Here is a 21540-nt window from a genome sequence, read left to right as displayed (position 1 = left end):
ATGTCCAGCTGCAGCATGTTTGGTGAAAATTTACGGCTGCGGAGGAAAGTGTACAAATACTTACTTTGAAATTAATCAGAAAATAATTACGAGCTTCAGCTTCTCCAAACACTGCACTAGTCCTTCTAGATAAAAAAAAACCCTACACACATGACAGACACTTCAGGAAAATCAAAAGGAGTGATCTACAGGGAAAAGCAACACATAATAATGTGAAACCCCAAACTGGACTAGCCAGCTCTTTATTGGCTTCTTATACAGTATTTTATGAAAAATTAAAAAAATAATCAGATGCTTAGTCCAACTGCAAAAGCTAACACATAAGCAGAGCTACAGTGACACAATTATGTTTCAGCTTACTATTTCCTATTTTTTCTTAATACATAGACCATAAAAAGTTCCTGCTTGGTAACAGAACAGTACTACTGCATATATTTAAAGATTATTCTCACAAAAAAAAGTTTCATCAGCTTTATCTATCCATTAGTTTCCTGGTGTTATCATAGGCCTTCACTTGCTGTGATTAAAATCAATGACAAGACTCATTGGCTTCAACAGGAGTTAAACGCTCAAAGAATAAGGCAAGGATGAGAACTTCTGAGCAGTCAGGAGTAACGTAATAGGACTGGAATGCACCTTGAGACTTTTATGACTACACATAAGTAACATCCACAAAATCAAGCAATGTTTCACAAGAGGTCCTGAAATAATGATGCAGATACTTACAATGCTATGGAAACTTAATACATGTGAAGCTTGATTAATAGGGAGTGTGGTTTTTTTTAAGCAATACAAATCTGTGATGTTAATTAGGTAACAAGCATGTTCTGAAAACAATATTACCCATAAATAATTGATGTATTATGAAATTGAATAAAATTTTAACTAAACACATTATTAAAACTTAATATTTGTGCAAACACATTTTCTCATTTTACACTAAGCTTCAGAACTCTGTAAACTGCGAGGCATTCATCGTGCATAACATGGCAGAGAGTTACGATGTATGTCCTCATTATTTTATTTTGTTCAGTCCTCTTCCCATCAGACATGCAAACACTGTCATCACCATTTTTGGCTTCACTTCAACCAGATCATCTGGGAGAGCGTATATACGAGCACCGATTTTTCGAGCAACTGAAATGGCATACCTTGGAAGAGAAAATAAATACTGTTATTGTCTTTGCCTCTACTAGTGTGCCAAGATTCACCAACAACAACAGATCTTAATAGCAGGATACGCTCTACAAGAAAATGGATGTTTTTGTGAATAAAGCATATAGTAGCAATTGAATTGACAGATGTTTTGCTACTAGTTATCAAAGCATTTTTGGCAAAAACAATATAGGTTATAGTAGGCTATCAATAAACCAACTGCAATACAGTGATAGTAGGCCATACCAGCCATGAATTTGAGTTCATATTTTAAATATGCTAGAACATAGCTCCAGAATATTATAATTTATAATATATTCTATTTGAAACAAATCAACTAATATTACTGTAATCTCTCAACAAATCAGTAAATTATTAATTACACCATCATTAATGAATTTCCTGCACTTCAGGAAAATACAAGGCATTCATTTAAAACTTACTTAGCATTATTCAATTTGTCTTCATAAGAAAGATCTTCTCTCTTGACCATTTCTGGACGAACTGCTTTTGGCGCAATAGCATCTATTAAATCTAGGACAGGTAAACTAGTGCTAATTGATCTGTCCTAAAAGAGAAGACTCAAAAGATTAGTATAAGGAATTTACTTTGATTATTCTGTCTTCACAATGCGAAAAACCCTACAGCACATCTTACATACCTATTGAAAGATAGCAGTGTGTTTTGTTACTTAATTGATGAGGGTTACCCCCCCCACCACCTTTATGAGGTCTAATACTCTTTTCCACAATCAAAATAATATCAACACTGAGTGTGAACCTTATTATTACACAAATGGTTTAAATGTATTTATTGAAAGAAACTCCCTCCTTCCCTGATGAAGGATGGGAACTTTCAAGGAAGTCCAAGGACCAAGCTTTCAAGACAACTAAAAGCTATTTACATTCTCCAACTACTTTTATTTTTCTCCTTTTCTTGTAATTGAACTATTTTCTGCAGTAGTTTATGGCTCACAATTTTTCAACTCAGATGGTATTCTGAACTAGTATGAGCAGTCTTTGTTTTGTATTTAATACACAAGAATTTCTTCAATTCTTAAACCAGCGAGTGCTGTTGCTGCAATCATTTCTTCCCAATTGCTAGGGCAAATAAAGAGCTGATCATGTCAAACCAACCGTCAGCAGACAGTGCCAGTGAGGCTGGCTCTGTTCCTGCAGGGCTCAGCACACACCACGTCACGTGGCTGCCTTCACCACCAGGTCAGAACTGATTTCTAACTCACTGAAGAAACATAGAGCCTCTACATTAATTATACATTTAAAAATAGTAAATCTTCTTGAAGACATTGAGTGCACAGAATATCTCCCCATGGGCATAATCCAAACCCCACACCTGTGTCATTTTTGTAGTTTGAACTAATGGCAATTCCACAGAAGTTCGCTTTCATAGCCCACAATAAATACGAGGGACCTCTGCTTGCTCTGCTACAGAATCTGCTTGCTGCAGTAACCCCAAAATAGAAAAATTCAGATTGTGACAACGTATATGTGAATGTTATAAAAAATCAGTAGTAAAGGTATGCTGAATAATGTTACTTTACATCAGTAGCTCCTTATCTTCATTGGTCTACCATCAGTTGAATTACATTAAAAACACAACCGATGCACCCCCAAAACCACAGGCATACCAAAAGCAAGATGCTGGGACAGATTCTCTTCATACTTCCAACTTACTCATATCACCATTATTACATTTTACGTAGAAATAAGAGAAGCAGCAATCCCTTTTAAGAAGATGAAAGCTTAAGTCACCCACTAGAGTAGAAATGAAATATTTTGTTCTATAAAGTTATTTGATATTACTATTTGCTTACTGCTTACCTAATTCAGTATCATAACACAGTGAGCTCTCAAACATTTAACTTCCTAGGTGCTTATGTTCCTCTTGTGAACCACAGACCTAACCTGTTTCAGGGTATACGTTGTGTACAAGAACATTGTGTTTGCATGCAAGTACAACTACCGATCTACCATTTCTAAAGAATGAAATTCACACAGCATGACACACCTGACATACATATGATCCTTTATCAATTTGTTCGTATTTGCTGAATGGGAAAAACTGCTTTGTACAGGTCTGCTGCACATCAGCAGTGCCAATGAAGACATGAGATGTTGCTGGTTAACTTGGGCTTCCTCTCCTGGCTCTGTCATGCCCAAGTACCTCTTTTTGGGCAGCTGTTACTAGAAATGGTGATTCCTCTCCTTCCAACCCGCGCCCCCCCCCCCCCCAGTACTTCCAAAACTGGTCTTGTACATGTTTGTACAAGTATGAGAGTGCCTATATCAAAAAATATGGGAGATACACGACATGACATGCCTAAACACTGGTAACTTCAGACAGGAGCCCCTTCGCAAGTTTAGCCTTTATTTTTTTATTTTTTTTAAGAGTCTCATTGGGGGTGGGGGTGGTGTGTTGTACCTTACAGCAGCAATGATAATTTCTATTGTTTCTTAATAATAGACTTGTAAAATACCTTTGATGATTCAGACTGTCAGAAGTATTTTCTTGTACAATTATGCTAGCTGATGGAAGTGCCACTGTTAAAGCCAAACTGTAAACAGCTCAGGTTAAAAACCCCCAGATCCAATTATATATGGAATGAAGTAAGTAAATTTGATTACCTTGAAACTTGTAATTGAAGTTTTCTTACTTGCTTTTGTAAGTGTCTGATTTACCCACTTAATAATAATTTCATCATTTACTTTTTCCCCTTCTCCAAGGTCTGACAGTACATTCAAAGTATACCTTTAATAAAGACAGTAAGAGCCTGAGTTAAAGTGTGTGGTAGAACTTGACCCTGTTAACAGTATTAAGCTACAAGCACAAGTAAAATATTACTTCAACACAGCAACACCACCAAGCTTAAATGGCTGCCTGCCATCCAAGTCACCTTGAAAACTGAATCACAACAGTCTGAGAAACAAGAAGCATTGAGTGTTTTGAGGTCAGTGTAAGAAAATTGACTTGTGGAAAATATATAAAACACTTGAATGAAACCAGTTTATAATACATTATTTTCCTGCTCAATGCACTAGCAAGATTTTGATTTTATGATAGTTACATTATTATAGCTGTGATGGCCTAAAAACTTCTCATTTTAAACTTCTGTAACATAAATCATCTCTTCCTATTTATCTTTCTTTCTTTTGATTTCACAGATATTTAAATTACTTTCTACTCACGGAAAGATCCGTGCGATCAGCATGAATTAACTTACGCTCATTTTACTTGATGCAGGATTTATAATTTTAATCACAGTTTTTAGTATATAGGGGTTTAATTGTCTCTAAATAGATTTGTACACATACACACTATCGTGGTTTCAATCGCTACACAGTATGTAAAACTACAAAAGATGTATACAAGTTTATCTTGGAGAAGAGGGATATTTAGAGATAGCTCAAGTACTTTCTGGGTGAGCTGAACACTAGCTTTAATTTACCTTAATATACAGAGACACAAAAATACACGTGTGCACAGATATATATATATACACACACATCTATCATATACTGTGCCTAACTTACCTTCTCATCAGCTGCCATACCAAAGCCAAAGTCAGAGTTGGATTACCCTCGTTTAGATCGTGTCCAGCAATACCAACCAGTGAGAATTTGGCTTTTGCCTTCCCAAGTTCTACCGCATAATTGCAATTCTCAATCTAAAAGTAAATGTAGTGTGCAAATAATGAAGACACCTTAATATTTCTGAAATACAGACCTATTAATCTATGTGTATTTTGAATTACTTTGGCTTACTTTTACCTATGATGAAATCTGGAGCTAGAGAGAAAGACTTCTAGCCTTTCTACACTGTGATTAAAATAATAGATTTTGCTATAAATGCAAATATGCAATATTCCAATGATAATCTTTTTTCACCCTAGAGAAAACCAAGTTCATTTCCACTGAAGCCAGTTAATTATTACATACTTACATCAAAACTGAATTTGGAAAAATAAATTAAACGTATTGTTCTTAGACAGTAATTTTTTTGCCTTTAACATTTCTAGCTTCAGAAAGATCACAAAACCGAGAGCTTGGATTCTGCAAGTACTGCACTAATTCTCCTAGCTGCACATAAAACTGCTCTGTGAGGAAACAGCTCCCAATGTAAGAGTATCAGGCAATGTCAGCTGTGTCAGGCCTGAAACTTTCGCTTATATACCCTAATTAGATCATGAATTAAATACTGCCAAAAGGTGTCCGCATTTAGAAACTACGAGTGATATATGCTATAACTGCTATTTATTCCTTGAGATAATATCTGGAAGATATTTGCCACCCACCTCTTTTTTTTTTTTTCCTGGCTAGGACTGTCTCAGTAGCATGCAAATCTAGACAACCCAGATTACTACAAACAGCGCAATACAAGACAGCGAAAGTGGACTGTATTAGAGTATCTACTCACCTTTTTCATATTACTACCAAGTAATGGATAAGGAGGTTTGTTCACATGGTTCCACTCAACCGGTACACGAGTCATATCATACAATTGGAAAATTATTAAAGCATCAGAGAGGTCACTAAACCAGAGTAAAACAATGTTTTTAAGTACAACAGCTCATATTCACAACAAAATTGTTAAGTACTTAATTACACTTTGAGAAGTCTCTCAAGTTGCTGAAAAATCCTAGTCACATAATTAAAAATTTGTGTTGTTCTATGGAGAAACTGGCCTATATCCTATTGCTTGATTTCTGTGATTATTTACACTAAATTGTACATTTAATTTCATTATTTTCATAATTCTCAGTGAAGTAAGCACAGCCACTGGTTTTACCAACTTTAAATAATTGTTTTCATAGGGTAGGCATAGATAAAATATCTAGCTAAAAAGTTTTTATTTATTGCTCTCATTTTAGTTTCTTCAGGACTTCCCAAAATGTTAACTACTCATGCTTTATCTGCATCTACAGATGTATCTTGCTGAAGAATAATCAAAACAAATGTACTTGTGAAAAAACAGTATTAGGAAAAGCATTACTTCCCATTATTAACTGCATTCTTGATGATCCCCTCCAGCTACTTGCCAAATTAAATTCTCCACATTAAGCTATCTACAGAGGGTATCACTTTATAGAGGTCAGAAAACGGAAACAATGCAACCTAACAGCAAGTATACATGCAAGCAGATGTTCCCACTTGCTCCCTATATCCCATCTTCTATTAATAGGATTTGAATCAACTGCTAGCACAATTTGGAAGTGTATCAGAAGCATATAAAAGCATGCTAGAAAACCCTTTGTTTTAAGGGAATACCACACTACGTAGATTCTTACAGTCTACTTGGCAAACAGTTACCATCTCATTAGTTTAGAGTTATATGACTGTTTTAAAAGGTTTGCAGTCATTTCATCTGTCATGAGAAAAAAACCAACATGCATTATAAACAACAATTAACTTTTTAAAAAACGTAATTCAAAGTTCAAGTGAGTGAGGGGAGAACATCAAAACTTTTCAAGTTTTCCAGTATTTCTAGATCGTAAGTAGAACATCAGTCAGACAACACTTAATGAAACTCTACAGACCAGTTTTGAAGTTCCTATCACACTGTGTAGAAACCTGGAAATCACAATTCTAGAAGAAGTACAACTTCCCATTTTTCTTTTCGTCTTTCTTCCCCTGTCATTGAAAGGAAATAATTTTTTTTAACCAAAAAAAAACCCTAAACAAAAGGAAAACAACCTTACCTGTATAAATGATTAACGTATGGGCTCACCCCCAGTGAATTCATCCAGTTTCTGAAAGTTCTTTCTTCCTTAGTTTCTCCTATGGTGACAAATGTAATTCTATATAAGTTATTGGAGAAAACACTTTCGCAAGCAGCATTTAAATGGTTATCATACCCCTTCCCCCCCACGCCCTCCAATGAGTTCATCCTTTCCCCAGTAGCAGTCCCTACTGGCTAGTAAGGTGAAGCAATCCTATGAAATTCAGAGTCCCTCAGTACTGGGCACAAGGCCAGAGACACTACAGGGAGTACTATTAGACTAGATTTTCTGTGTAAGTGCAATTTGTTAAAATACAGAAATAAGGAGTTTGTTGGTTATATTCTAGATAATTATTATAAATCATGGAGAAAACTGTGATGATTTAGAATTTCCGAAAACAAAAATCTGTGGAAATTATATTCAACAGTATCTTTAAATCCGTTTAAAAAGGTGTATTTTTAATAAAAGTTAGCACTAGCAAAGTTATTGCAATTGCATTGGACTCCCAAAACTACAGCTCCACTTCTCTCCACACAAGTTCGCAGTATTAACTTGTGAAAGCACTGCCCCAAAGCAACAGACCTCCTCTTTTCAGTTTTTAAACACTGGAGACTTAGCAAGGCAGTATTGCATTGGTTAAATTTATGAAGCTATTTATACTGCCAAGGGGGCCAGTTATTCTTGCAGTTTTAACTAGCAACTCTGCTTATTAGAAATGCAGAAAATTCAGTAGAAAATTAAAAAAAAAAAGCTCCAAACCACCCTTCACCTTCCTGACATAGATTGTGTTATAGCTCATGTAATCAGGAGTCCTGAACTAACGGTCTTTCTCTATAAAGCTACAGTTTGCAATAATGCATTAATTTTCTATACACATTGCCTAAATCTTAACAATGTATCTGTGGCCAATTGCATGTGTATCAGTACTGCATAAGCTGTTCTCTCTTACATCAAATAAGAGCATTTAAGAAAATATTTAGCCTGAATATGTAACCTCATCACTTTGTTCCCCTGGGCTGATCATCCACAGTTAAGAAAACAGAAAGGACATAGAGGAGGGAGAAAACCTCCCCAAACAACAGAAGAACAGATTTCTCAGGACTGAAACACATAAAAATATGTGTAAGACTTCTTTGTTTCCTTCATTTGTTCCTTCCTTAGAGGATAATGGTACTGAGTTTGTCTAATGAGGTTTATGTAGCATGAAAAGTCTCATTTAGTAGTGAAGCTCTACATTGACTAGATAACAATAAATGTTTTTGCAAAATAAAGCTACTACATAAACGTGTATTTATCTGTAGAATAAAGAGAAATCCTCTTTAATACTGTTTTTCCATGAAACAGACCAATGTCATAACATCAATTTTTAGATCGGGGTTACAATTTTAAGCTGTGTCTCCTCCCCTTTTATATAAACATCTCTGGACTTCAAAAAATATTCATGAAAAAATTAAATTCAGAAATTTCATCTGTAATTGACATTTTCCAACAGAATAATTTTTATTTTAAAAGTTTTGGCCAGCTTACCAGTTACTTTCAAATTATTATGAAATAGATGATGGTCATCCTACTGATATATTCTAAGTTATGGTCTTTCATATGCAAATCAACCTAGTATTTGTTCCAAAGATTTACTTGAAAAAACTACCAGAGTCAGTGATGAACACATGCTGAAACAAATAAAAATACTATTCTGCAATGTCTTCAGGCAGTCAACTTTGTTTCACATATTTCTTCCCACAGGAAAGTTTAAAAGACAAAGAATCGTATTTTATCACAAAGTTAAAAATGTCATTTTTTCCACACAGAGATACAATCAAAATACAAGCATGATATATAATTTAAATTTATGAAGAGTAACTTAAGAGGTTATAGTATTTTGAAGCAAGTCCTTTCTGCTTTTTTTGTTTTTTGAAGTTTTTAGGCTTACTGAGCTTTGAGTGAGTTTGCAGTATCTACAACACTGACTGCAGTGTGCTTTTAGGAACACTTGTCCATTGCAAATATGGTAGGTAACAAGATTAAGGAACATTTTACTAAACAAAGTACAGCTACAGAGACGTATACTCAGCAACCGCACTCAGACTGAGAATTTTAAAATGCATGCTCAACCTTGTTGAAAGAACCCAAAGCAGCCAAGCAGGAGCAAGAGCATGCAAACTGGGCAGCACCCTTTTGGATAGGGGGAATCCAGGAACTCAACCCAGCATACTATATTTAATATGCCACTCAAACAAATCCCTTTATCATGCAACACATAAGCATTCATAAGTTTTCCAGATGGCTGAGAACTGACCAATTTTTTCTCTCTATTCTTTTATTCAAAATATACCTTGTGATCCTATCAGGAGCATATCTTCTGCTGAGTGGTGCAGCAGATAGCCAAAATCATTGGAAAACTGCAGAAAGGGGGCAGAGCTACACAAAAGAGAGAGGAGCAAATTTGGTAGTATCCTTTATATTTATTGCCATCTCTTTCTTTGAGATTATACTGTGGAACTGAGTGGGAAGTAGCCACAGGGATGGGATCAAGAATACAAAGCGCTCCAGATACATACTATTCTCTGGAAGACAATAGAGCTCAAGATGCAATTTACACCTAGTTCTGCTGGCCTGAGTGGGAGTAGTCAACATTGAAGGCTGCCAGTGGACTAAGCAACAGCAGCAGAGGACATCTACACTGGAGGAAACCTAAGTGGACACAAGTCCTTCCTCTTCCTCCCCCCAAGACCTCAGCTTTCTATGTGACTTAAAGTACAAACTTTGCTGCCTTCCCCAGAAGCAAGAGGTTCCTCGGAGCCAGAGTCACTTAAAGGTTGTGCTTTGACTGAGGTCAGGACTCCCCCCTTGATCCCCCACATAATATCAAATGTTCATTTTGCTGTGTCAGTGTGCCTGAGGGATACGCTCTCTGCATACAAGAGCACATCACCAGACTTGTTAAGTATTATCAGAGCAGGTATCTATTTACACAGTGTTAGCTGTCTTAAACCAAAGAGAACAGCCTCATCATACTCTTTGGATGGAACTGTCACTGAAAAGACTGAAAAGTATGCAGGAAAATTAAGACTTTCAGAAAGTCCCACTCACCCACACATGCCTAGAGGTTTACATCTTGGTTCATGGAAAGCCCTTACTGGTCAAACCCAAAGAAAGAACTGTATGGATTTGACTTACTGCAAGTCCTGCCCCCATTTTATATGCATCTTGTTAGACCCTGTGAGTCTGTGGGTTTTTTCTTCTTTTACTTATGATGGCATATTAAAGCAGTAGAAAAATACAAGAACAATGCAAAAATCAACAAGGACAGAGATTATTAAAACACTAGAAAAAAAAATTGCAGAATAAATACTTTCATGGAATACAGAAAAGTACTAAATACAGTACCTACATTAGGAGGGGTCAAATCTGCATTTCATGAAGCAAAATAGGAAAGCATTATAAATTATGAGTCAGATACCAACAGACAATCTATATATGAAACTATAAAGAAATGCATGTATCTTATATCACTATATTGAGAAAACATCAGTAAAACCACAGAATTTTAATGGAAAATATAAAACAAGTTAGCAGAAAAACACTTATCAACATTGTCTTTTGGCTGAAATAACTATTTTGATGGTTTACATGACACCACAGGAGTTATTATTTGGGGGCAAAGGAGAGTCATCTACTTGCCTTTGAACAGATAACATTGGCATGATTATCCATTTCTAAAAATATATACCATAAACAGTAAAGTTAAGTTTGGCCAGTATTTATCGCTACAAAATTGCGATCTAGCATTTAGGTGATCATATCTTTTTACAAACTGTTTTAGCTGAAACTTTGACCTCATCTAACTATTTTAGGCAAGTTCAGAAAGTAGTTAATCTGTTTTTGCCATGCCAATGAAAACTCTTCTAAATTTGACTGATTTTTCAGTATTTTGAATCACACCTGCAACTTCATGTTCAGAACAGGGAAACTGAAACGAACATATTTCACCTCCACACAGCTCCTGTATGTGTATCTAAAAGCATGTATTTCTAACAAAATTACAGCAGAGGAAAAACAGGCCTTTCCATCAGTCTTTTGTCTTGGAGAGCAGGGATTTCAGTGACTGGGGATATCACAGCTGAGAAGGGAAGACTACCTCCTGTGCTCTGATACCTCTACCACAGCTGGCACCCAGCTAAAGCTAGAAGAGCAGGAAGCCTGAAACAGGAGCAGTCTGAGGGATACAAGATTTGTGACACAGGGATGCAGCAGAGCAGACAAATTATGAAAAAAGAGGAGCAAAGGAAGATGGACTCACCTAGATGGAAAGGAAACCTGATAGGAACAGTAAGAGGAAGGCAGGAGTAGGCAGTGCAGAGGAACGTGTAAACATAGCTGATGAATTTTCCCCGAGTGCGGCACCCCTGATTCTCACCATTCCTTTGAGATCAGTGAACAACTGTGAAATACACTGTGGCAGGAGCCATTTCATTATCCTAGATTAGCTGGTCCACAGAAAGGGTGACAGCCAAAGATTGCTGCCAATTATTCCTTTATCTCTAACTTTAAGAATCTGAAATGTACAGTTAAAATCCAAACTTGCTGATATGCTAGGATCTATATAGGCTGCTGATGCAATAGATAAATCTATAGATTGGTGATACAAAAGCCTTTTTGTTTAATGTTTCCTGTTTTAAAAAGCAACAAACTAATACACATACACACACATATCTTATAAGCACAATATGTGAAAAGTACTTTAAAAGACTATTAAAGCTGCATAGTATAGCATTGCAAATTAGGGAAAGCTAGAATTTGTGCATCAGCTAAAATATAAACTGTATGGAAAGAAGCACAGGAAACTAGAATGGGAGTAAGAGAAGAGTTTTTGCTCCTGCAAATGAATGGAATGATAGAAGGTTATTCAAGAATAGCCTTTGCTCAGGCTAACACAAGTGAACAATATTCACAGTAAGAGGGACTTCTACTTAAGGCTTATATTGAAAGCTAGTGAGAAAGCTTTGTGTTAACACATGCACTATCACACAGGGATACTCTATCACAGCCTAGAAGGAATACTGAAATAGAAATCACTAATATTCTTGCCTCCTGTATGCTTAGTAAGTTGAGTACCTTCTAATAAATTGAGATCGTAAGATGAATTGTCAGGCTTGTGTAGGGCTGGATATGTGTTAAAGAGATTTGCAACAAAAGCCAAATTGAGTTTAGGGTTGCCTGCAACCACATCAGCTGGAGTTACGAACTCTCTGCAGCCCAATTTATCTGCCTGTTGGAGCATGTATTCAGCTCTCCTCAAGTCATTTTTATCCTAAAAGAAAAAAAAAAAATGTAACAAACACTAACATGTTTCCACTCTTTACTAAATCTTCAGTTTGGAAAAATCTTTAAGTGACCCATGTTAATTCCCCCCTCATTCCCCAAATGTTTGAGCTAGCTGTTACAGCCCGTAACTCCCCTCTTCCTTCCACTTTCTTTCCGTGGCTGCCAGTGCAGCATTCCTCATGAATCCCTGCAACAGCAGTAGCAGCCAGACATGCAGTGCTTTTATTTCTGTTTCCAGGCTGTTGACTCCCACACTGCATATTCTGCTACATGTGCCCAGGGTTCACCATCACTGCTTTAAACTGACATTCTCAAACATAGTAATGACAGATGATGCCTAAAACCCTCAGCACGAATATGAATGCTTCAGAACGGGATTTCCTTTTAATATTTGTCTCTGAATCATCTTAAGTTGGTAACCTATGTGTTATTTTGTTTTGTCTTTATTAATCTACATAGAATAAACCAGCGTTGAAAACTATGTGGTATATACTTTTTGCCTCTAATCTTCACAACAATAAGAATTACTATTTATAGGGAAAAGAGTTAGTAATTTAATTACTATTATAATTGAATAACAGTCAGTAATTCAGTGTTGCTACACTCAACCAGAAACTTGCTCTAAAACAAGTTGTTACATGTTATTGATACTGTTTTATAACCCATTATAGAACATTATCATAGGAACTGTAGGAAATTACATGGAAAAAAGTAACTACTATCCTTCCCACCCCCATCCCCCCAACCCCAAAACAAAAGCAAACAAACAAAACAGAGCTCTCCTCATGGAGTTTGAGAGAACAAAAGCTTGTAAGCAAACAATTTTGCATATGGGTTTTCAATATTATAATGAATAACAAGATTCTATTTAAGATTCTGACTGATATATAGAAATCTCTATCTCAGGCAGGCAGCTCAGTATCGAATGCGTTCTCAGAATAATCCTTCCAATAAGCATTATGTAGGAGCCTAGAAAAAAATGTTTTCACATATACCTAGGCTGCTTTTAGACCCTCTATCCTTTTCCAGCTTAAAGGTTGATGGATGCCAAACTTAAGCTTTCCTTCTGGTTATTGGAAGGGCTTACATGTTATTTCGGAATGCTATTTGGTTTGAGGAAGGATCACAAGGTTTGTGAAGTCTACTATTTTCCTTGTCTGAATCGCAGAAGGGCAGACCTGAGCAGGATGTTATAACACTCATCTTAGAGGACCAAAGTGAAAACAGAAACCAGTTAGAGACTACTCCAAGTAAAACCCAGCTCCAAATTTTACACTGCAGGATGCAAATTCAGTTCCAGCAGCACTCTGGAACTTTACTTGTGTTTTTATTCATCTAAGCTTTTGTGACATTGAGCAACCTGACTGAGCTTTTGTATGTTTTACAAAACAAAAGAGGATTCTGGGACAGCCTTGTACATCGAGATCTCTGAAAATTCCAGTCCATTTTTACATTTCTGGATACTTACATGAAATCCTGAAAAGTCAACTTTAATGGGCGATTCATCAAGGCCATCTCCTTTGGGTGCAATCTGATTTAACAGATGGTAGTATGCTCTTGAATCCTAAAACAAGCAGTATATTTTTTTTTTTAAAGAAAAAGTATGTAGTCTTTCATAGCCATTTATTGCTCTTATAGTCCAACACAAAAGTCTAAATATTTTTTACTTGCAGAGCAAAGGAATGTCTGCTAATTATTCTGGATGATGTTAGTTAAATTTATTCTGCTGGATATGAACTAGATGGGTGTAATTAAAATATTTAAGGCAAATGTATTTAAGTTACCCACAAAACCCAATCTCAATATGGACTTTTAGTGTTGGTATTTTATTTCTTCACTATCATTTTCAAACAGACTGTTTTATAAAAAATTCTCTTTCTTAATCAATGAGGCAATTGGAGTTCAAAATTGAGAGCAAAGTGGGACTTTTAGGATGAATCTATAGTGACAAAAAAAATACTTATTTGATGCAGTTTCCAGTATGGTACTGGGTTTTTCACCACTAAGACACCAGGAAAATAAGATAAAAACCTGGTAGTTTTAGATTAATACTTCTCTTAAATAGCATGTAGTATTTTTACCACAGTAGCAGTTTTCATGTAAAACCCTAGTTAAAGGTTTGATTCAATAATAGCCTTTTTGATGGCATTTGAAAAGATACAACTAGCCATTAATGACATGGGTTTCTTACTACCGTAGGGAATCTTCCTCCTTTGCTTTTAGTTTTAAGAAGTTGGGGTTTTCTCTCTTCAACTGGACTTATTACATTACTCTGCATACCTTATGCAGAACAACTGAAGAAGAGGGAAGAATTATGCATGTCTGACACCTGCCCTGAGGGACCAGTTTGCGTTTCAGTCCCCTTGTCAGTAAACAGGCACACCAGCAAAGCACAGTGACTGAGGGGGGCTGCTCTCTGCGTGGATGAAGAAGCACTAGCTACTCCAGACAGCCGCCTGAATAACAGTTCTTTCCTCAAGAGGTTTCCTACTCTTCTGTAGAATGCTAGGTATGAAGAGCAATCACTATTAGCAAATATGCACCGGGAGGGGACGTAAAGCCACACACTCCTCCTTTAAAACAACAAAGGAAAGAAAAGAGAGGTTGCTGCAGACCCAGGAGCAGGAAAGGACAGGCAGAAAAAAGGTAAATAATAAGGTAGTCCAAATTGTCCTAAACAACTCTAATAAAAATCTGAGAACATCAGAACTTCCATGAATATGAGCTTGTTGGAAACGTTTCCTTTGTTCTGTGACATCGTAATACATGGCACGAGCACTGAGTAGGATATAAGATATTAAAATAATGCTCTGTGTGTTGAAAAACACAGGATGAACCTATAGCTAGAAAAAGCAGATGACTATTTTCCTAAATACTTCTGATGAAACTCATTTATTTCTAAGGACCCTGTGTTTAAATACCATTATGTTCAATTACCAGCGCAAGTAACTACATACCTTAATGTCTTGGCTGAAGTTACTGATTTTCTGCCACCGTGCATTGGCCAGATGGTAGTTCACCCAGCGTAGCAAAAGCTCTTCTGGGGAAAGCTTCATTAACTGATCTAGTTCTTCCCCTTCATTTAGCAAGGTGATAAGAGCTAAAAGAAAGTTTGAAAGAAAGCCAAAAATCACTGCTATTGTGGTCTCCATTAGTTCCAAATTGCTGATATTGATATACCTGGCATTTTATTTACCTTCATTTCTGGAGATTTCAATATCAGCAAAAAGACCAACTTTAATGATCTGCCACAAGAGTCCTAACACCAAGTGTGGTCTTCCTTCTTGCAAATCTTGTGATCCAATATTGACAACCGTACAGCCAATGGCAGATGCGGAGTTCAGAGCCAGGTTTAGGTTTTCCTGTTTGGAATACCATTGTTTAACAAATTTATGAGGTTTTAATTCTTGGTAAAGTTGTTCATACTAAGTTTTGTAAGTTTCAGAAGTTATAAGAAATAATGCGTTAGTTCCTAGTGGAAAAATGCACTCTGGAGATTTTTTTGTGGACCACCATGTATTTTACAAAAATTTAATGGAAAACATTATTGACACTGTTTAAAGTGGACCCAGCAAAACATTGTGGACCACCTTCTGCAGCTTAGGTCATTGAGGAATACTCTAATGAAAATGTGTTTTGTAATTCATAAGTATCACACACACAAATTAAGCAGTAATCCTCAAAATATCAGGGGCTTGTTCCTGTGGAAAAACGGGCTCATACGGAGTTCTGCCTGTGCAGGAGGCTACTGACATCATTGTCATCCCATCTTGGATCTTATACAGGCTGACACAATTATTCAAGCAACCGTTAAACTGTAATTGAACAGACAGCATAAGAAAATAATGGCAATTCAGCATCCTGACACTGTAAGTAAAGTTAGTGATTGTCACAGATGAATCATCAAAAAAACCTAACCAACCAAACCTGGCAGCTCATGTAAGCGTTAGTATTTTCTTGCGTTGTATTTTAACTATCTACAGAGACAACATGAACACATGTAGTATCATCTTTGCTGACACATCTTCTTTAAATAAGTAGAATTTACATGACCCACTTGCAGGATTTAGAACATAGTATGTTTTAACTCTTCACGTTTTAATGTCACAGCCTGAAATGAAGTCTGCCATTTAACCAAGGTTTTTAATCAGGTGGTTTGGTTTTTGTTTTTTCTCATCAGGCTAGTAACTTACAGATCTACTTTCCTCTTCCAGACTTGTTTTCTTACACCAAAACTGCTTCTCTCAAATATTTTCATGAATTCATACACATTTAAAAATAGAACTCCTCATCTTGCATCCAAGCTACTCCCCACTATTTTATATATGTATCATCCTACCTTACAGTATACAGCCATGCAGACACTTTCTGCATTGCTAAAATACAACCTGACCATCCACTCCAAAGCCTAAAGTTATTTCCTCCAGATACTTAGTAAAGCAGAACAAGAATAGCAAATAGGGAACTAAGGAAATCATGAAATAGACAAGTTATCATGTAAATCATCTAAGAAACAGAAGAATTCAGCAGAGTTTATTAGAAAATACAATTTCGTGCTTTGACATATTTTCATACGTTGGACTTTTTTTTTTTTTCTGCACCAGGAGAACTGTCATTAAAACAAAGCTATAGAAAAATACTTCACTTTATCATTTATGGCAAGTTCCTATCTGTGAAGTACTTACAGAAATAGTGAAAGGAGTGAGTTTCTTCTTATTAATAGCCCTTTCATCAATTGTATCTGGTTGTGAGAAGTTGATCATTTTGCTAAGGAAGAAAAGTCAGAGTTTATTCAAACTTCCATTACTCAGAAAATATATTTGATTATAAACTCCTAATACTTTAAACTAGCTGTAAGTATTTCTGAAAAGATTAAAAAAACATAATAAAGACCACCTCATCCACTAAATCTCTTCTCCCTGTCAAATAAGTGCACATTCATCCAGACCCCCCCAAAACATACGTATTTAAGAAACCTGAGCAACTGGGTTTTATATTTAAGTGACACAGCATGTCTGCGCTGTCAAAAAAGTACTTGAGAAGATTAAAAAAAGTGTAAGCTAAGGTCACTTAAATAATGTCAAGTGAAAATCTTTGTAATATAAGCAGTATATTTCTGCACTGCATTTACTATAGTATCTTGAATCTACAAGGATCTCAAAGACTAATTCACATCAATACTACTACGCTAATCCTTTGTTACCATGGTGGATTAATAAGTACTATTAGTCTACTCAACTAGAAAGTTACAGCAGACTGAAGTTAAGAGACCTACTATACACTCTCTGTTTTGCCACAGATCTAATTTAGATTTCTGTTCCTCCCATCCTATGATTTAGTAACTTTAAAATATCTGAAATAGCAGTTTACTGATTTTTTCAGCTAATGGATACACCAACTGTGGAACTATCTCCTTTATAAATAGCCTGCACATATCTGCCATGTATAATTACGTGTTTGAAGTGGAAACCCACTTCCCTAATACATGCAGAGTCACATAAAAAAATTGCTCAAAACAACATTTCTATGGGAAAACAAGTTTTCCCCATCTTACACATGGGTTGAAATATTTAGGAGTGGAACCTTGATGTTAAAGCCTGTTAAAGTTTCCCAGTTCTTGTCACTGTGATCAGCATTTAACCTTTGAGATTAACTTCTTTTCTTTCTCATAGCCCTAAACTCACCAAAGAAGGATGCCATCTGCAAGGGATTTAAAAAGACTGGCATCTGATGGGTTCATAGGTAGGAGGTGCTTACAGTCTGGGTCATCTTGTAGAGCTTTATTTATCCAATTAACAAAAGCAACTTTTTCTTCCTCTGAAAAGAAAAACAGCATTAAAACAAACTATTATTTCCATGAACATGTACTACCAAACATCCAACTTGGGTCAAAAAGGTTCATCCACAGCAAAACCTCTTAGTTTCACATGGGTTAGTTACAGAAATAACCAGACCGGTGGGAAAGAACACAAAAAATAGCAAGTACAGGTTGATCTTTCTCCTACTGCACCCTCTAAATATCTGGTGATTTTCTGAAGGACAACGTAAAAATCATAGTAACATGGAGAAGGTGTCACCATGGCTGACTGTGAATTCAGTTTCTCAGCATTTACAACGAAGAGAGGGAAATCTGATCTGAAACATGCAACATCTCAATCTATACACCCTTGGTTTAAAACGTAGCGTTTTATTTTGCCTTCTATTAGGACTTCAGAGACTGGCAGTATTTTTGAGACTATCATCTGGATCACTTTGAGAAACCTAAAGTTTAATACCTCAGTTTTAAATTCTCTCTCTTATTTAGTACAGAATTTGTTATTAAGCATCTAAGAATGCTTATTATGATGACAGTCAATCAAGTATCAGTATCCAAATTCCAAGACAGTACAGGTATTATTCACCTCACTTACCTCAAGAGGTACCTACAACTGACTCATTACACGTCTTTCATTGTCAGTGGGAAGAAATGTGAAATTTTAGTGCACACTTTATCTCATCATAAACCATACAGTTGACAGGGCTAGGACAGATGAATTGCACTCTATTGGGGTCAGTTTCTCTCCATCAAAAATGAAAGGGAGTTTAAACAATTAGCTCTAATGGTGTTCCCCTACAGGCATCCCTTGAGATGGAATATATCCCCTGCCGTGGAGATTTACCAAGTGCAGCTGGTGCTGTAAGGATTATACCGGGAGAGAGAGGTTATCACCACCTTTAGCTAACTGAAGTGAATCTTCCTCACATATAAAATATTAACACACTTCTGCAACCACAGCAAATGCCAGATTCAAGTCAATCAAAAGTTGACTATCGCTTATTGTAATATGATCCTGGAAGGTGGTTAATATCCTGACTAGGAGCTGCAATGTAATTACGTACAATTACCTACTGAAATGACATGCAGCAAGGGGAGGTAAAAAGAGGCAGATCCAATACGAAAGCAACTTCTGAAGTATGAGATAGGCTACGCTAAAGTCGTATGGGAGTGAACAATTCTGTAATGGCACATGCACAGCTGAGGAGTTCCTTCCTTTCAGAAAGGATGGTTTGATTGGGTTTTTTTGTATGTTTGGGTTTTTTTCATTTCATGTCACACTGTGGAAATGAAAACGGGGACTTGTTTTTATCCGAATATAGGGATAAGAGTATGTTAGCATGTAATGAAGCCAAAAAACTTCACTAGCATTTCTAGAAGTATGCCAAAAGGGCCACTTATTCCCTCCATGCCCCACCACATCCTGTCAATGCTTGTTTTCATTTTTCGCTCTCACAAAGATGTCTAACTTACCTCTGAGTGCAGCATGACATTAGCAACTGCACAGCCTACGTATTAATAAATTACCATCCACACTTACCTTTGTCCATCTCCACATGCTTTCTCTGTGTTATTTTGCTTTCAACAGCAACATTTTCCAATTGTTTTTTAATTCATCTGTAGTGCTAATTTAAAGTCTTTCTCCACGCAAAATCTACTCGTGTTTACTTATTTCTTACCTGAATAAGAGTGCTGTGTCCCCTCACTAGATATTGCTGATGTTCCTCCAATTGCTGTAATACCCTGCTTTTTGTTTATTGATTTTCGGAAAGATTTGCTCACATCTTTGCTTTTCAATTCCTGAATTATCTGGAATAATAAAAAAAAAAGAGCATTTTTTCATCGATCATACCTTCAAATAGCTAAGCATTAACTCATGTAATTGCTCTAGAGTCAGTAGTTAATCCGATTGCCTTTCTTTAGTATTTACACTGACTTATTTTCTGGAAAAAAATCAATTGTATGGGTAAAACTAGTTTAAATCCCTTCATCAAACTTGCATACTAGATACCTAATATACTATTTCTTGGTGAATACCTCTAGTGCTACCTTTATTAAGTCATGTTATCTAAAGAAGTAAGCATTCAACAATCTGTGCAATTTTTCTACAGATATTTTGGTAAACTGAAGACAACAGACACATACATTTTCAATAACCATTGACTATTTCTTCTACTTCATCATATGCACTACAGTAAAAGGTTACTATGTGACAGTTATACGTGCCCTTAAGCACGCCGGTATCATTTTCCATCTGCCTGCAATGTAAAACACATTGGATATACCGGTATGTCCTAGATTTGCCCAAATACTGTAGAGGTCTCAAAACTGACCATGAAATACAAACAACAGATACATTTTATGACCTGGATGTAAATATTTGCATCTCATCTATGAACTATTTCAAATTCGACTCTTGGAAAGAAAGATCAATAACTAGTTCAACAAGCAGCCTACTGCAATTAGCAGTACTCTAAATCCAAAGCTAAAACTAATCATCCCCAAACACACATACAAACCAACAGCCTGCAAAGTTTTTGTTTCTCTTAAATAAAGCACAGTAGCAAGTGATCCACATTAAAAAAAGTCTAAACCTTTCGTATTTGTTCACTAGAAGTGAAAAACTGTACCTTACTCCCAGTAAAAAGCCTTTAGTATAGAGATTAAGCATAGCAGTGCAAGCAATAGTTTATCACTAAGAGAATTTACAGGCTGGTATCTAGTTATCTACTCCTTTGTTAGGGCAAAGGCTGACACAACAGTTTCTAAAATATGTAGTCCATCCCCTCATCTTCGAGGTAATAAGAAGTAAGACTGATAGAAACTACTCTGCTCTCACATGCTACCCAAATGAGATCTACTTAAATGGGAGAGTGAAAAATCAAGACTGGAAAATAATTCTATAGGATATTGTAAATTGTCACAGAAAGCTTTCCCATTCTCAAAATAGTTATTTGTGCCAAAACAGTACTTAGTTGTACCACTTTTCTATCCTAGCTATCAACAGATACCGGACAGTAGAGAAACATTCAAAGGGAATATCTTACAGAGACAAATTCTTCAAAGTTGATTCTCCCGTCCTTGTTGCTATCTGTCACTGCAATGATTTTTTCTACTATCTCCCGGACTTTGTAACCAGGCAAGGGTAGACTTGCTTCTTTAAACAGGTCTTGAAGCTCATAGTCACTGACATACCCACTGTTGTCGATATCTGTAAAATGAAGGCACAAAATGTTTTTATACTATGCAAAAAACTAAGTACAGTAGCTGTTAAGAATCAATGAAGCATGAGAAATACAGTTCTAGGAGACAAGTATTTCTTCTTCTGACATAGGTAAGTAAGCATGAAGGAATACTTGTGGATTAGAGGCACTGGCACAACTGCCTAGGATCTGTGCCATCTTGTTATATATTTTCTCATGAACTACCTTATAATCCCAAAGCACAGCTAATAACAAGATTACAAATTTGTAAATAGCAAAGTTCAAGCTTTTTTTAAGACTCCCAA

General features: G+C 36.2%; 1 protein-coding gene across 6 annotated transcripts in view; it reads right to left on the bottom strand.

The window, feature by feature from the left end:
- Positions 1-208: 208 nt before the first annotated feature.
- PLS1 (plastin 1) overlaps positions 209-21540 on the bottom strand; it is a 47351-nt gene continuing 26019 nt past the window's right edge. For 5 of the 6 annotated variants that reach the window (XM_040612851.1, XM_040612853.1, XM_040612852.1 and 2 more), the window contains 15 exons: positions 21080-21243; positions 19712-19841; positions 17902-18034; positions 16903-16984; positions 15414-15579; positions 15175-15317; positions 13686-13781; positions 12008-12203; positions 10280-10300; positions 6872-6950; positions 5590-5704; positions 4707-4840; positions 3801-3924; positions 1599-1723; positions 209-1151 (listed from right to left, as the gene is read on the bottom strand). In XM_040612851.1, the coding sequence (XP_040468785.1) occupies positions 1016-1151; positions 1599-1723; positions 3801-3924; positions 4707-4840; positions 5590-5704; positions 6872-6950; positions 10280-10300; positions 12008-12203; positions 13686-13781; positions 15175-15317; positions 15414-15579; positions 16903-16984; positions 17902-18034; positions 19712-19841; positions 21080-21243 (1844 nt within the window). In that variant the 3' untranslated portion in view covers positions 209-1015. The remainder of the gene's footprint in view (positions 1152-1598; positions 1724-3800; positions 3925-4706; positions 4841-5589; positions 5705-6871; positions 6951-10279; positions 10301-12007; positions 12204-13685; positions 13782-15174; positions 15318-15413; positions 15580-16902; positions 16985-17901; positions 18035-19711; positions 19842-21079; positions 21244-21540) is intronic. The other variant, XM_040612854.1, reaches the window with a different exon arrangement.

The sequence above is a fragment of the Falco naumanni genome, chromosome 13, assembly GCF_017639655.2.
Source record: "Falco naumanni isolate bFalNau1 chromosome 13, bFalNau1.pat, whole genome shotgun sequence".
Taxonomy (NCBI): domain Eukaryota; kingdom Metazoa; phylum Chordata; class Aves; order Falconiformes; family Falconidae; genus Falco; species Falco naumanni.
The sequence above is the reverse complement of the archived record's forward strand: the minus strand, read 5'-3'. Positions and strand labels throughout refer to the sequence as shown.